Source organism: Idiotropiscis lumnitzeri, chromosome 8 (assembly GCF_059441095.1).
Source record: "Idiotropiscis lumnitzeri isolate Australia: NSW breed Sydney's pygmy pipehorse chromosome 8, RoL_Ilum_1.0, whole genome shotgun sequence".
Classification (NCBI taxonomy): Eukaryota; Metazoa; Chordata; class Actinopteri; order Syngnathiformes; family Syngnathidae; genus Idiotropiscis; species Idiotropiscis lumnitzeri.
The window spans coordinates 22481229-22497425 of NC_142398.1; the positions used below are offsets into that span (position 1 = coordinate 22481229).

At 42.3% G+C, this 16197-nt stretch overlaps 2 protein-coding genes across 6 annotated transcripts in view; one reads left to right on the forward strand and one right to left on the reverse strand.

Annotated features, from left to right (window-relative positions):
• Nucleotides 1-5229, reverse strand: part of LOC148332818 (uncharacterized) — a 27417-nt gene extending 22188 nt beyond the window's left edge. The window contains exon 1 of one of the 2 annotated variants that reach the window (XM_088301981.1): nt 5076-5229. The gene's annotated coding sequence lies outside the window, so the exon portion shown is untranslated. Of the gene's footprint in view, nt 1-2967; nt 3355-5075 lie in introns of those variants that run through there. The other variant, XM_088301980.1, reaches the window with a different exon arrangement.
• Nucleotides 5230-6398: 1169 nt separating this feature from the next.
• Nucleotides 6399-15449, forward strand: LOC148332819 (phosphatidylinositol-3-phosphate phosphatase MTMR7-like). 4 transcript variants are annotated; one of them, XM_088302637.1, is made up of 15 exons: nt 6399-6539; nt 6602-6754; nt 7597-7722; nt 8778-8940; nt 9650-9807; nt 10312-10440; nt 10515-10649; nt 10731-10863; nt 11532-11641; nt 11977-12102; nt 12356-12405; nt 12576-12776; nt 13320-13454; nt 13721-13893; nt 14219-15449. In XM_088302637.1, the coding sequence occupies exons 2-15, from the start codon at nt 6731-6733 to the stop codon at nt 14527-14529; spliced, it is 1974 nt and encodes a 657-aa protein (XP_088158763.1). In that variant the 5' UTR covers nt 6399-6539; nt 6602-6730; the 3' UTR covers nt 14530-15449. The 4 variants fall into 4 exon arrangements, with proteins under 4 accessions (XP_088158763.1, XP_088158764.1, XP_088158765.1 ...); XM_088302638.1 differs by having other exon boundaries at nt 6451-6754; nt 13721-13847; nt 14200-15449; XM_088302639.1 differs by having other exon boundaries at nt 6452-6754; nt 14200-14397.
• Nucleotides 15450-16197: the final 748 nt, after the last annotated feature.

The following is a 16197-nucleotide window of genomic DNA, read 5'->3' on the forward strand; positions in this document are numbered from 1 at the left end:
AGAAATGATTCACTTGATGACGACAACAGCAACCGTCAGCTATTCTCACTTTCTCTGTTTTCTCTTCAATCTTTTCAACTCTAACCATCAAATGTAATGCAGCGATTATTTGATTTACACGATTAATTCGTTCTTTGATCATCTGCATAAGTCAAATCCTTCATCTCTCCAATCAACCTTCATCATTAACTCATTCAGTGCCATTGACGGATATAGACGCCAAAAAGTACATGCATTTTATCTCGGCTAGCAGTGAATGATTTCAAACAAAATAGATCGAAATGCCATTAATCCGTTGCAGCTTCCTAACAAAACATCAAACTGTTTTGTGACGTTTGATAACGGACGCAAAAAAAGCACTGGACTGCAAAATATAAAAACATTTTTAAAAAAAACAATGTCATTAAATAAACTGGTTTTATGAAGTGTAATTAAGCGAAAAGTCCCACACCTAGGTGAGGGCATTTTGGAGTTGTTGTGGTTTCGCTGCCGGCGTGCCGTTTTGTTCTCCTGTGACGGGGAAGGTGACAGCCATCTTTCTTTGGCAAGGGTTACGTTCCCAAAAACGTGCTCACTTGGCCGTACGGCTCCAGCTGAGCAGAGCATTACGAGCACACACGCACACGACGCTTTACAGGACTTCTTGATAACACCGATCGCTTTGCACTTTTCACTTTCTTGGGAACCAAACTGAATTGATTGATGAAATGTCAAGAATGACAAACATCATTCTATTTTTTTTCCTCCGAAAAAACGAACATTCACATGAAATAAACTCATATGTACAGATCGACAAGACTTTTGCCTCCCAAAAGACCCTGAAGGGAGCACCAGGCGCACTTTTCCTTCCTTCGTCGAAAGATTTGGCAAGCGCACGACTGCAGCACCTCTGCAGTCAGCGGAGCGAGAGGCCTCGGCGATCACATTGACAGCAAAAGCCGTTGCCATAGAAATAACAACATTCAAAGTCCCTCTCCAAAATGAGCGAGCTCGAATGAAGCCGAGGACTGCGCAGAAATGAGAGTGGATCAACTTGGCGATGATTGAAATGCAGGGAAATAATTCCTTGATGCTGACATTCGATTCAAATCTATGTGAACATGTAACAAATATTACAAACAGTCAGAAGAGAAGTTGATGTCAAAATAAATGTGCAGAGTAGGGAACGATCAGATTGGCTGTTTGCCATTCCAATCCCAAAGCAGTCGCGCGGTAACGCTATTACGTAACCATCGAGCATGTGCTTTAACTTTGAACAGAACAACACCAGGAAATGAACAGATATTTCTTTGAACTATTAGCGGTAGCGCAATGATAGCGAGTTGCTCTCTTCAGAACCATTTGCCCTCACGTTACGCAAAGAGCCAGAGCACATCGAGTGGCCATACATGGTCAGAACTCAGAACACAGTCTGAAATGCAGAGGGGGGCATTACTACTGGAACCGAGCCCAAAAAAAAAATGCAAGACTTGCAATGTTTCGCCTTGACTTCGGCAACAGTGAAGCACATTTTTTTTAACACTGCTAGATATTCTCATCCATGATACCTTAATAACTTAAAAGATGTATGACATTTGTCTTTAGATCTCTGTCTGACCAAATTGGAACCACCCATATCATCCATCCAGCCCTGGGAGACAAGGAATCAATCAATACCTTTGTGCTGCAGGAAATCAATAAGCCCAACAGAACTGAAAATTATTATTTTAAAAAACAAAAAAACAAAAAAAAAACACCTTGTTGCAGGAAATCAGCAAGCCCAATAGAACAATTTAAAAAAAAAAAAATACATTTAAAAAACACCTTAGTGGTGGAAATCAGGAAGCCCAACAAAACAAAAAAATTGTTAAAAAAATAAATAAATAAATAAATATTTTTAAAAAATATGCCTTGGTGCTGGAAATCAGCCAGCCCAACAGAACTAAAAATTTGTAAAAAAAAAAAAAAAAAAAGTTTAGGAAACAATATTAGCAGCAGTCTTATTTCTGTTATATGAGTTGAAGGTAGCTTGTTAAATTGCACACACCAAACCCACCCTGCGTAATACGTTGCCACACAGCGCTCCCACTAATTACAACTACGTTGTATATGTTTTTTTGCTTCGATGCCGCTCTGTCAAAATACATTCATAGGCAATAGTCTGAGGCCACCGTTATGTTCTTTGTCAGAGTCTCCGCAAGTTTACACACATGAATAGACAAAACTTTGCAGAGGAACAGTTTAGAATTGAACAACCAATGGAGCTTTCGCATGGCAAATCATTAAGCATTTCCTGTGGGGAGGTCACACAGCATAACCGTTTCAGCACTCAATATGTGACGAGCGACTGGGACGCCATCTGATTGCCAAAATTGCCCCTGTCATTAAAAGTGCGAGATGTCGATTCAAATGAGGTGCGAGTTCTTTTCTCGGTCAAAACGGCTTCAAAAGTTTTGATTTTTGCAAAGACGGGGAGATCGTTCCGTCCAGCCAATGTGGTGTCGCGCCGCTCTAGTCAATATCAACTCTATTCGGAGTGATAACGTATTTGCCATGTTGTCTTCATGCCGCGCACAAAGAGTCCACTTCATTTCAGTCAGTTATTCTTATTTGGTGTAACGGTGGCATTATATGAAGCCGGTCCCGTCTGAACATTTGAAATGGATGAAATGGTCATGCGTTGTGTTCACAGCCGTGCTGTCATCGCCCCAATCCACTTAAGACTTCAGATAAACATTTCAACATGCAATCGGGTCTTTACACAAATTCATTGGGAAAAAAAAATGATGAAACATGTTCAAGTTTTCCACCACAACAGGTTTTTGTTCAATGATTGACTAGCATTGCACAAGTGAACATTTCAAAGTCCATGAAGCATTCACATTCTTTATCTACCTACACCCATTTATGGATACACACATGTGCATAAATATACAGAAAGATGCAGAAAGCATCGAGGCACGCGTGATTATCAAGGACATATCTTACCAGCACCGTAACTTCCAGCTCAGAATTCCTCGCTAGCTGCGCAATCCCAAAAAATGTATGCAGGGGAGAAAATTCATGGAGGTGCCATCCGATCGCCCCCCTCTCCCTGCTTCAGTCTACCACATACTTGACTCTGTGTCCTCACATACACGATCCTCTACACAGTCATTCCTCCTCCTCACACACACACGCACACACACACACACACACAACCCCACGCCGCACTGCACGCTCATGCGTCACATCACATTCTCACTGTAGTGGATTGTCAGCAATCCACAGGAGAGGGAAGACTACGCAGTATGTGACGTGATCAAGAGAGGGAAGGGGGAGGCAGGGAGCCCAAGGCACGGCGTTCAATGCTTTGCTTCTGGCAATCCAGAGCGGGCAAGAAAATTGAGAGCGCCGCAGACAGAGCAGAGCAATGCAGGATGGAAGCGATGACTAAGTCATGCGTTTGCCGCGAGTTGCTGGTGGGTAGGTGGATGCGTGACGGGTAGGTAAACCTCAGCCCTTTCAAGGACTACCCTCCACCCAAAATACGGGAGGGGCCAGTGCTGACTGGTAAATGATGGCCCCCTTCCCATTTCCTGGTCACATGAGGTAAGAAAGAGAAAAAGAGCTCAGACCTCAGAAGGGCATTCACTCTCTCATAAGAGAACATGACACGCTTGCCGCAACCCATCAACGGCAACACATAACAATACAATTCAAAAAATATACTAAGTTACAACGAGAAGAGAGAAAAAGAAAACGCATGTGCCGCCTCATTTTAAACGCGTTGAGTGCCATTGACGTGAAATGACGTCAATGGGAAACCTAACAAGGAGCACAATTGCTATGCAAGGATTCAGAACTGCGGGACGGATGTGCCAACCACTCGGTCACGGTGTCGCCCAAAAACTAACTATTCTCTGCAATTTCCATTTTCACTATAGGTGAAAAATACTGCACAGTAAGTGTCTCAATGCATTAGTTCTTAGCATCCTAAAGATTTTCATCCTCATATAACACGAGGGAGCTCAGCAGTGATCCCGTGTAGAATAAGAAGCTGCTTCATAATAGCGGACAATGCAAAAGGTTATGATCCTAAACTTAAATGTCCAATGTACACTGGCGGTGCATTATTGCATAGTCCAATGTTTCCCAACCTTTATTGAGCCGAGGCCGTGTCTGTCACTATACATCACCGTCATGGGTCAAAGAAAAAAAAAAAAAGTATGTATTTGTCAATAATAAACTATTATTTCTAACAAATTAAGTGAGATTCTACATCGCTGATGGTCTCCCACCGCAGTGTGTAAAGTGTGTCACGCCAGCTTGGTTGGGATTCACTGGCCTAGAAGCAATGCCACAGAATTCAGCCACAGTTATGTTTTCTAATTTGCAGATGGCATTAAATTGCAATAACGTATCAAAGGCAAAAGACCGAGGGAGAACTGTTTCTTAAATACGAACAGAAAGGTGTATGCTGAATTGTTGCTATAGGAATTAACACGGCATTAATATATCCCGACATTTGGGGAACTTTGGAGATTCCAATGAATATTGCTCCGGGAATTCAAATAACTCAAAACTGGCAACACAATAACATCCGTAACCTTTATGTCTTCTTTTGCATAAAACGCCATAGCAACCCCAAAACATTCTTCGAGATGTTGCCACGCAAAAATGCAGTAAACCGCAATAGACTAGCTTTTCTAAGACTAATGTCGTGGTTGAAATGTATTCCAAATGTTTAAGTTACTCAACTTCTAAAAATGTGGTGTAGAGCGTTGCTGACACAAGCCCTACCTTTAACGACAACCCAGCAAAACGCACAATATTTGCATCGTCACGTTTTCCACCCAAGATTTGAAGATTTAAGTCAAATGCACCGTTTCTTTGACTTCACGTCATCTGAAAGAGTTGCGTCAAATATTTCGCAAACGTTCATTTCCATATCAAAGGAGGATTGTCCAAAGATTGATTGACATTGTGTCATTTATCAATTACAACACGCCCCCGGCACATGCGTCACGGCCTAAATAAGAATCGCCGTTAAGTTATCCGAGCTCAAAAAGACAAAAGTAGCAACTGGTAGTAAGAAACACGCGAGGTAAACTCACCGTCCTGAGCAGACCTAAGAAGGATTTATTTTGAGCATGCAACTGCACTCGGCTGTCACCTGCTCCGACTCGGACGAACTGTGCGCCACCACTACTACCTTTCTCTAAGCGCCACCGGAGGAAACGAAACACGCACGCAAATACATGCACACGCCTTGGCTCTCCCTATCTCACACACCCACTTCACGCACAGGAAGACAAATGAAATTCCACACAGGAAGGCTTGGGTCGAGGTTCGAAAGCAACCTCTCGATTGGGAGGCGGACCGGCTGTGTTTCCGACACTGTACTCGCTAAACTTGGGAATTATTCAATCTTTGCCTGGGAATTTTTGCATGTAAAAGTATAACATAGCGTTCAATTTATCACCCATTCCTTTCATCTAATTACATGAAGTCCCTAATGTGCACAAGTAGATTAGTTGGAGTTCAAGCCAGTAAATGTATTTTGTCTGTAAGACTGCCATCTACTGGTCGAAAGGTGACATTGACGCCTCACGTACAGGCACAGAGCTACATACTCTGGACGAGAGGCGCTTAACCCGGTCAAAAATGTTTGGATGTATTTTGTCAGTTAATTTTTACAATAAATGTTTTTTTTAAAGTGTTGCAAACATTATGGTCACAAGTGGCCGTTCTGAGGAACTCCCAAGGGGTCACACATCCATGTTAGAATTTACCGTTCTCGTAGGAGACTGAACCGACCTATTCATTTGGGGGTGGTAATGACACATATGGGAATATAATATTAAGACCTTGATGTTGATTTGTTTGAAAACATGCACAATCAAGGGCGTTCTAATTCTGATTCTAATGAGTTCTTGCACGCAATGTTGGTTCGCTATTCAATAGTTTTGTGCCATCTTTGAATGGAATGTTTTTAGGAGAGGTGGGTTGAACTATTTATATTATTGCTTAAAGTCCAATATTAAGGTGTTTTATTGTTTATTTTTGTTAACAAAATTCTTGTTTATTTGATCACTAAATTTCGCCATGTCTGACAGCATTTCCCCCTTTTGAATTTAATCCATGTTCATCCTTTTATATGCCCTTTAAGATGCAATTTATAATAGTTTTTGCATGTTTTTATGGTTGATACTAATCCTTGGAGTGCATTATCAGTGTGCTGTTACCAACAATGTATGTTTATTTGCTATCTCAATTTGTGTGGTATGATGACGCTCTACAAAACAGTATTTAATGTCAAATAAATCTTACTAAATAAATTGCGTGCCAGCGTTGGTTCTCGCCTAATAACGATGAGTCTATTTACTTACATTAGGGCTAAGGGCAAATTTACCACATTGAATATGGCGGACTTTTTCACGTGTTGCAGCAACGGACCGACCCGTTCAACGCGCTCTGTGATGTCTGTGGCCGCAGCTGCCGTGCGAGCAGAGTGGGCTAGCACTGCAGCAGGGTGGCTACTGGCTAGCTTCAAAACCGCAAACTGAGCGCAATGGCAGGTCTGCTTTCTTTCATCGTATCGCACAGATTCTAGAAACGAAAACAATGTCACGTATTTCAGGATATTGTCCGAACAACAGCCACGCTGAATACGGAGCACTTGACGCTAAACGGAGGATATAATACCACAGACGAATAAAAGGAAGACGCGGCTATCCCATTCTTGTCTCCACCATTTTGGTTGTCAGTGATGGAGCACATCCGGACGCCCAAGGTATCTTTGAAAAAATGATCAATAACATTTGCCAGTTCCTTATTTTCGTGCTCTGTATTTATTTTCGTCATCTGTGTTAATGGTTCCCAATTTGACTAACGTCACCCGTTGGCAAGCACAAGGATCCGAGCAACATCAGGCGTCACTGCGTGGACGCACTGCAAACGATGTTTTATGCGGTTCGAGGATCATGGCACTCCTGTTCGGTGTGACCCGAGCCATCGTAATAGTCGCCCAGCCTGTCCGCACACATCCCAATGGTGTGTCCGGTAATGGAAATGATTTCCTCTTAAAAAATACTCGATACGTCAAACTAATTTATCATTATCAGCGCTTCATGGCAATATAACGCAAGAATACGCAGACATTGACTTGACTATTAAGCTGAAACTATCACAACCCCCCCCCCCCCCACACACACACACACACTTTAGGCTGAAAAAAAATTACACGAATGTATTTATATAGACTTTAATCAGATAAGAGTCTCAAAGGTCTTAAATTCGTATTCCCACACTTCACAAATATTAATGACATCCCCTGACCTTAACCCCACAGGAGGGAAAAAAACATCTTGGGAAAAATAAGAAACCTTGAGATTGGGCATCAGTTGGGTGGGAATACCACCGACAACCCCCCCCCCCCCTTATCTCTCTTTCCAGGACTAACAGGCTGCAATGCATGCCGAGTGGGCAACATTTAACGCAATATGATGCTATACAATGTAAGAGGTCCATATAACAAGATGAAGCGCTGCAGGAAGATAATGCTAATTGCATGCTATTCCACCATGCAAATATTGTATCCCTGACATTTTGTGTGTGTGTGTGCGCTTCCATAAGGTGGAAAATGTGCGTCTCTTGGACCGCTCGAAGGGCCAGAGAAAGGCCAGTGTTGGGACCTTCTACCTTTCAGCTACACATTCAATGTTTATTGAGAACAACCCCGAGACACGCAAGGAGACGTGGGTAAGCAGGAAGCTGTGTGCTGCTCCTCTTTAATAATAATATCTTTATTGAATCCATGACATATTCAAGGTTAAGTCGACGCATTGTACACCGTCCCCAATTCTTGAGCTCTTAGTTTTATTCTGGCACGCGCAGCTGGTGGGCCACTCAGTTCAAGGACTGAAGGTATATGCCTTGTGAATTCGCCCACAATGTCTGTGCCAGCTTTCATCGAGTCATTTATGATTGTGTCTTTTTGTATTGCAAGAAAATTTTGAGACACAAAACAATTGGCTTGTTTTTAAGACAACTTCCAATAAAATGACTTTTTTCCATAACTGTTTGCGTTTTATGTGAAATGCTCAAGCACTTCCCCATGAGAAGATGCTGACAATTCGCCGGATGATTTTGAATCATGAGACAAATTGCTCAACAATTTATCTTGTGTCTTATTACATAATAATCATTTTAGGTTAGTTATTTATACTGGTAAAATGACCATTTTCTTTTTTTTTTATGCAAGTCAATCTCAAGTTCCACAAACCACTGCCTATTAAGACACAACAAAATCACCGGTTTCTGCAAAGCTAATATTTGTTGACAAATACTGATCAACTTTATTGTTGTGAATAGCAGTGACTACATTTACATGCTGCCATTAATCCTTTCAAAACTTGAATATTAGCAATAGTCGACTTTTGAAAGGCCACATAGACTAAGATATACAAGACTTTTTTTTTTTTGGGCTGCGTGTCAGGTGTGCAGCACCTGCTTGTGACGTGGTACCTGTAAATCCGTTCTCAACGCCTACACAGGATGCAACTTCTCTTCACATTTTGAGTGTAGCTATGTTCTTATTTCATATATTGTCCGGTGCAGATTTTTTTTTTTTAAGCGCCCAATATCGACATCGCCCCAAAAATACCATCTACTTCTTCTCCATCTCACACCAATCACCATCAAGATTTACTCTTTACGGGAAAGCATATTTTGCTCAAAGCATTTCAAAGGCCCATGAGAGTATTTTTGTCTTTTCAATCTATGATTTTTTTTTTCAAATGTGTCTTGTATTTCAGATCTTACACAGCATGATAAGCAGTGTGGAGCGGTTGCCCAGCGCTCCCACTGGTAGTCAGCTGATCTTGCGTTGCAAAGATTTCAGGATCTTCCAGCTTCTCATGCACCAGGAGAAAGATTGTTTTGACGTCCAGTCCTCATTATTGCGGTTGTCACGACCAGGTTTGTCTGTCTTTTGTCTGGTATATGCGCACCCTACTTCCGCATTCAACAAAGGATGCAAACGCACTTCCGCACATCCTCCTCACTCAGATAAATTGCACACTCATGCATGCGTACACGCAATTATTTTTTTTTTAAATAAAGGCAGGCGAACAAACATTTTAGTGCCTGGTTCAAATAAACCGCTCAGAGAAAACTAATGTTGTGCTACCATTTGTCTCGCTGTGAATTCTGAGGTTGTGTGCCGTGGCGCCATATTGCATCCTACGTCATGCCGCAAAGGTTTGGACTGTTAAAGTGACCCAAACCAGACCAATGTTACTTTATTTGAGGCGGCTTTCAAAATCAGCCGAATTCAACGATATCAAAGTGAAACAAGTGATGTCATTTTTTTGCGCTGATAATTATCTGTGCAATCGTTACTGTGCATCCCTATCTGCACTGGCACCGCCCAAGATGACGAAAGCTGATGTGGAGGCTTCCTTGGTGTTTGCTTGTATCATTTCTATAAATCAATATGAACTTTTGTCTGGTGATACGTGGCAGAGAGATTTTCTTGTTTTGTAGCATACGCAGGAAGCCTGCTAATTGTTTTCCATCTTTGTTTGTCTTACTTCCTGCATACAGTGGATTCTTTGATAGCATGTTGAATGCTAAAAAAAAAAAAATACCATTTTATACTTATTCTCTGAATATGTTCTCTTTTCAGAAAAGTACAGTGAGCTGTACTGTCTGTCCTTCAATCCAAATATTAACAAGGAGGAGAGGCAAGAATCGTGGAGCTTCATAGACCTGATGGCCGACTACAAACGAATGGGAGTTCCAAATAACCTCTGGGTTGTTTCGGCAGCAAATAGCGAATACAAGGTTAGTTGGTCCACTTGGGAGCCTTTGAGCTGACATTTTTTATTTTGTCGCGATCCATTCAGCCGTCCGTTTATCGGGGTTTGACGATATATGGATTTAATCGGTATTCATGGGGGAATGGGGACCGAGCTGGCTAGCAAATAGTGTTAAAAAAAAACAACAATAGAAAATTCATCCATAATCCAGATATTTAGCATTTTTCTACATTTTTCCACAATTATGATTATGCATGAAACCCTATTATGGAACTCTCCTCCTCATTCAACTTGACTTTTTCTCGAAGGACAGCCCAACGTGTCTCTTCATAATGTTCCAAATCGCGGTGCGTCTCTGCTGTGTTAGCTGTCCCTTCGACTCTGACCTCTGCTTTTACGCGCCTTTCTTTATTCACCACAAAATGGATAGAAAATGGGAAGCTGCTGGAACTTTGGACCAGTTCCCCCAGGAGCTCTATCCAGTCCGTGAACAATATTGATGAAAATATTACACTTGGTCTTTTCCCAGATTTGTGAAACATACCCATCGGAGCTTTTCATTCCAAAGTCAGCCTCACCGACCGTCATTTTGGGCAGCTCAAGGTTCAGGAGCCGTGGACGATTTCCTGTTCTGTCGTACTTTCACCAGGACACGCTGGTCAGTGTTTGAGACCAACATAATCAATTAGTGTGATCTGAATTGTATGATGCTGATGTCGCATTGCCGTTTAGGCTGCCGTGTGCAGATGTAGTCAGCCACTGTCAGGCTTCAGCGCCCGTTGTCAGGAGGATGAGGTCATGCTGCAGGCCGTGATGAAATCCAACCCCGGAAGTGCCTATATTTATGTGGCGGACACCAGGCCCAAGGTAACGCGCTCGTCATTCACCTCGCGTGGATGTCAACCGAGTTGTACCGTTGCACAACGCTTTTTCTGAATGTGTGTGCAGCTGAATGCCATGGCAAACAGAGCTGCTGGCAAAGGTTATGAGAATGAGGACCACTACACCAACATCAAGCTGCACTTCATTGGCATCGAAAACATTCATGTGATGAGGAACAGCCAACAGAAAATGATTGACGGTAAGTAAGAGTGCCGTCCCTCGTTGGGCTGGCCACGTAAGCCGTCTTTTTTTTTTCTTACTTCTTCCTCTTGGATCACCGTGCGGTCAAAGGATGACCGCGTGATTGACTGACTTCCGATATCGTGTCAGAGGCAGAACGCCAGCAAGGAAAGCGTCAAGTCTCGTACCAGAAACTCATTTTCTTGGCCAAAGAATTGGAGTGACCTACCATTCAAATAAAGAAATTTGCAAACCGGTAAAGCTAACAACGAGAGCCACACCTTTGGGTAATACATTTTCAAATGATACTTTGCATATCATAAAGCTTTGAAAACGTACAAATGTTCAATCCATCAACCACGAATGATTCTGAAAAAAAAAAACAATTTAAATGCAATTCAAAGCTTTGATTCGTCGACATGCAAACTAATTTGCAATTTAGATCCGACACGATGAGACATGGAACACATTTGCAATATCTCATCTTCTCAATATTATGCAGGTCGTCACCCATTTTCGACACAAACCCTCTTCGGAGATGACGACAAAGGTTTCTTGAGGCTTGCGGACATGTTCGAACGGGCGATAATGGTTCCACTTGCCAATTAAATGACGCAGCTCAATTATTTACGCTATTGCCATGTACGCATTGGCCTGTGTGTGAATTTCCTTCTGCCTTCCATGCAGTGGGCGAAATGCGATCTCCATCAATGACGGACTTCCTTTGGGGTCTGGAAAACTCGGGTTGGCTGAAACACATTAAAGCGATTCTCGATGCCGGAGTCTTCATTGCCAAGGTATGTGCTTCCTTCTTCAACGTCGTTAAGTCACACTTTGTTGACTTCAGTGTACAGTTGATACGCAAGATTGCATATCGTCGCTGTCCTGTGAAAAACATTTTTGTCCATTTTTTTGGCGCATTTTTTTCTTTTTGCGTGAATGTGAAATTGGACATGGGTGTTTTTCACAGGACGCCGACGACATGCGAGCTAAATGACTGATGAAAAACCCGTTCCAATGGGTGTTGAAATGACAAGACGACGCGCTGCCACGCTAAACTTCAATCTTGTTTCACGTACTTGTTAAGGTTGCAGGTTGTTGCTTGGTTTTGACACACAGAAATATTTTTCAGGCGGTGGCTGATGAAGGAGTCAGTGTGTTGGTTCACTGTTCAGATGGCTGGGATAGGACAGCTCAGGCCTGTTCTGTAGCCAGTGTACTGTTGGACCCGTTTTATCGAACAATCAAAGGCATGATGGTAAACACGCAGCCACACACTCGGGCCCGACCGATATTGCTCTTTTTTTTTTTTTTTTTTTGAGGACGATGCCAATTTAGATTTTTTTTTTGGGGGGGCAGAAAGAAATACTGATTACCCAATAATCATCCCGTTAATTAAAAACATAATGCATAAAATAATATTTTTATTCCCTCACTGTCAGTTATATGCAAATTTCCACTATGTATTTTCATTGTTCGTCATTTATACGCTTTCCTCTTTTCTCATGTAGGTACTGATAGAAAGAGACTGGGTTTCATTTGGTCACAAGTTTTCCCACAGGTCTGTCACTGGTCAAATAATTTCGAGTCTTCATTCAACCGAACTTGCATGTTTTTGAAATGCGGGAGGATGCCGGGGTATCTGGACAGAATAGAAAATTCATGAATGGATGTGTTTTTTCCCCCTACTATTTACAATCATTCAAAGGATATTTGTTCTTCTTTTTTTAGGTATGCCCACTTGGATGGCGATCCTAAAGAAGTGTCCCCGGTTATTGATCAGTTCTTGGAATGTGTGTGGCAGCTGTCTCAACAGTTTCCATGTGCCTTTGAGTTTAACGAGTGCTTCCTTATCGCAATACACACACACGTCTACTCCTGCCATTACGGGACCTTCCTGGGCAACTGTCAGAAGGAACGCAAGGATATGAGGTACAGAGACAAACACACACTCCGGCAGCGTCAAGAACCTTGTCGCATTGACATTGGTCATGCGTTTGCTTTTGTTTTTGATGTCTCCCTCCTGCGGCACAACTCAAAGACATCCGTAAACAATTCCCATCCAATGTAACTTTTATTGCCCTCAGCTGAACTTTGTGTCACATGCATCTGAACGTGTGACACTAGTTTTTTTATTTATTTATTTATTTTTTAAGAGCAGGGGTCACCAACGTGGTGTCGGCAGGAACCAGGTAGCCCTGAAGGGCCAAATGAGTACCCTGTTGGCCTGTTCTAAAAATAGCTCACCGGTTGTGATTGTGAGCCCCAATCATAAAAAAAAAAAAAAGGATTCTGTAGTGCGACCTAGAGTGGAAAAACAAGATCTAATCCCGGCCCATTTGACTGAGCGCTCCAGCCAAAAAAAAAAAGTCCATCCAGGAAGTTTTTTTTTGCCTTCAGTATCCTAATATTCAGCTCATTCTATTCGGGTTCACACAAATAAGTGCCGCTGTTGTGTGTATGTGCTTGTGACAGGCTACATGAGCGGAGTCATTCAATGTGGCCACAGCTGTGGAAGGACAGAGCCGACTTCACCAATCCACTGTACAAGGCCGAACTGAGTCAGTGTCAGGGTGTCCTGAGACCAAACACCTCCCCCTACTGTTTCAAGTGAGTCACTACAGCACCAACGCTCAATTCCTCACTGCTCCTTAAATGAATTAATGTTGACCTCACACATGAATCTCATGGAGTTCATTGATGCTGCTGGATAGCTTTTCATCTTTTATCTACTCCCAAAATATACTTTGGACATTTAGTAGTAATTATTCAAATTAAATTTACACTCTCCAAATTTGCCTCTGAAGAAAAAGTTCTTAAAGATGGGCAACTGCTGCTCGAACTACTTTCTACTTTCTTTTTTTTTTTTTTAATAGAATGTGGAAGGGACTCTATAACCACGTGGAGCGGTCGACGCCTCCTAGCCAGTCACCTGCGGACTTCCTGTCTGCTATGAGGGAGGAATCCCAGCAGCTGGAGGAGGAGCTGACCAATCACCAGGAGGTACCACCCGGAGGAAACGCTCACCACCACCCGGGCTCCAGACAAGGCATACAACACACAGAACACTCGTTTCACCACGGCAAATCGTCCTTGTCTAGTTCTGCTTGTTACATCTTTGGAAGTTTGTCGTAACTTTCATGATCAGTTTGATGAAACTGCACTTATTTAAATGTGTGCGGTGAAGCGTTTTTCAGTACAAGCCAGAACGGTATTGGCACTTGAATTTAATTACGTAACAAGCTCGCTCAATGTTCTCTCAGAGTTTCACACGTTTGCCAACTTTTGTTTCACTAAACTAAAGAAAAGTGTCTCAGTTATTTCTGTGACATCTCCCTTCTCTTCTCTTATGCAGAGGATATCTGTGCTAACAGGGAAGCCAATAATGTGGGAGAAAGTAGTGGTTAAAAGGAGGACTGGGCACATCCAGCAGAGACACTGTGGGCCGGACCCACCCACCACATCCACCGTCCCAGTCAGCAGCCCCGCACAGAACCACAGCACCTTTGGAGGAGCCAATCCAAATGCTTTCACCCTGCCGATAGGCCAACCCAACCAGGACAAGCGCCTCAACGCAGATGACATCGCCAGCGACCTGGAGTCGGGCGTGGCTGACCTCAGCAGCCGATCGTCCAGCGCTGGGGAGGACGGCAAGGACCAGGAGATGGACGTCACTTCTGCCTGACTCAAAATTTAACAAATTATTGGAGTGTGAGCATTGCTTTTATTTGAAGTTGCTTTTTATAATTGTATTTTATGTTCTGTTATAATTCATTTTTTCGAAAGCCCTTTTTTTATAAACAAAATCTGAGTGTTAACTTTTCATTTGTACTTTTAAGAAATGCACTTTTAAGATGGGACTGCTAAAAATGATGCGGCTGCTGGATTAACAGTTTCGTTCAATATTGCTCTTTTGGACACGGAAACACTTGCTTCTGTAATCACGTCATATCATACGATGTAACGGCCTTCTGTTGTTGGATATAAGTCACAGCGTATTTTATGGTACAGAGTAACCTTGCGTTCTTGTCATAGTCTTCATCGAAACAACTCGGCAAGAGGGGAAATTGTCAAACATTTGTCAGTATTAACTTTGCAAAGCCAATGTGCAGGCCTGCTTGGCTGTCTCGAGAATTTTGGTTTTACAGATAACCGAGCTTTTTTTTTTTAACTGTATTATATAACCTTTTATGAATCACTGTCAATCAATTTAAAGGGATGGATGGACTTGTAAGCCATGAAGGGAGGTGTCAGTCTGAATGCAGACAAACCCTTTCAATCTTTAACGAGAACAAAATGTCAACGTTGTTTACATCAACAGCTGACCATAATGTGTGTGACCCCCGCCCCGTGTCATTTTGTGCAATATAATTTATTCTTTGTTTGTGGACTGACTAACAGTCTCATATTGGACTGTGATTTACGTGTAGAGTGCATCAAGGTGTTATTGTGATTATTTAAACTCAAGCGTGTCTTCTGTTTTGTAGCCCCACCCCTCAGCCTCCTTGTTGAATTTCGAGATGCTGTTGTCAAACGTGGTCTCTGCACTGTTAAAATGGATGGTGTGTGGAAAGTGAAGACACAGTCAAGCGTTTTAAGACTTGATCCTGTTGTGTTGGTTTTTGACTGTTGAGGGACTTCTCAAGTTTGGCTCCAGATGAGCTTGCTGCTTCACTGCGGGGTGTTGGGCTCTTTTCAAAGCATTCCCCAAATAAATGCTGAGTAACATCACAAAGCTGATATCTAGGTAGGACCAACTTTCTAGCTGCAGATTTGTGGGGCAGTTCAGCCCAATTGAAAACATTTAAAATAAATAGGGTGAAAACTTTGATATAGGACAGCAAAATTTTAAGTGTAACGAAAGGAAGATTAGAGCAATGCCATTTCCTTCTTACGCAATATATTGCCGCCTGAGGTGTTTGGGTGTTCTTTATTAATGCTACATTAATACACACTCTTTCAGATGGCAACACTCTCGGTGTGACGCATCTTGAAGATGAATGCGAAAGCTATAATATGGCGTTCAACCAAAGTCGAAAAACGGGCTCAATTCACAAATTAATCTCAAGGCACTAAAGTCTAGAACCACATATTAGAAAAACTGACTGAGGCCCACATGAGCAGGCGCAAAGTGACAGGCAAGGAAAAATAGGAATTTGCTCACTGGTCTCAATATTGCTTCTGTGAACCGCAACGTTGGCCAAACTGTTACGGATTTGAAACATTAATTTGACAGACCAGACCTGTAATGAGTAGTTGCCGCAATCAAGTGGACCTGAAATTCCACTGACCAGAGACTTGACTAGCACACAGAATGAATTCTTAGAAAAAATTAGAAGAAAGGAATGATTAG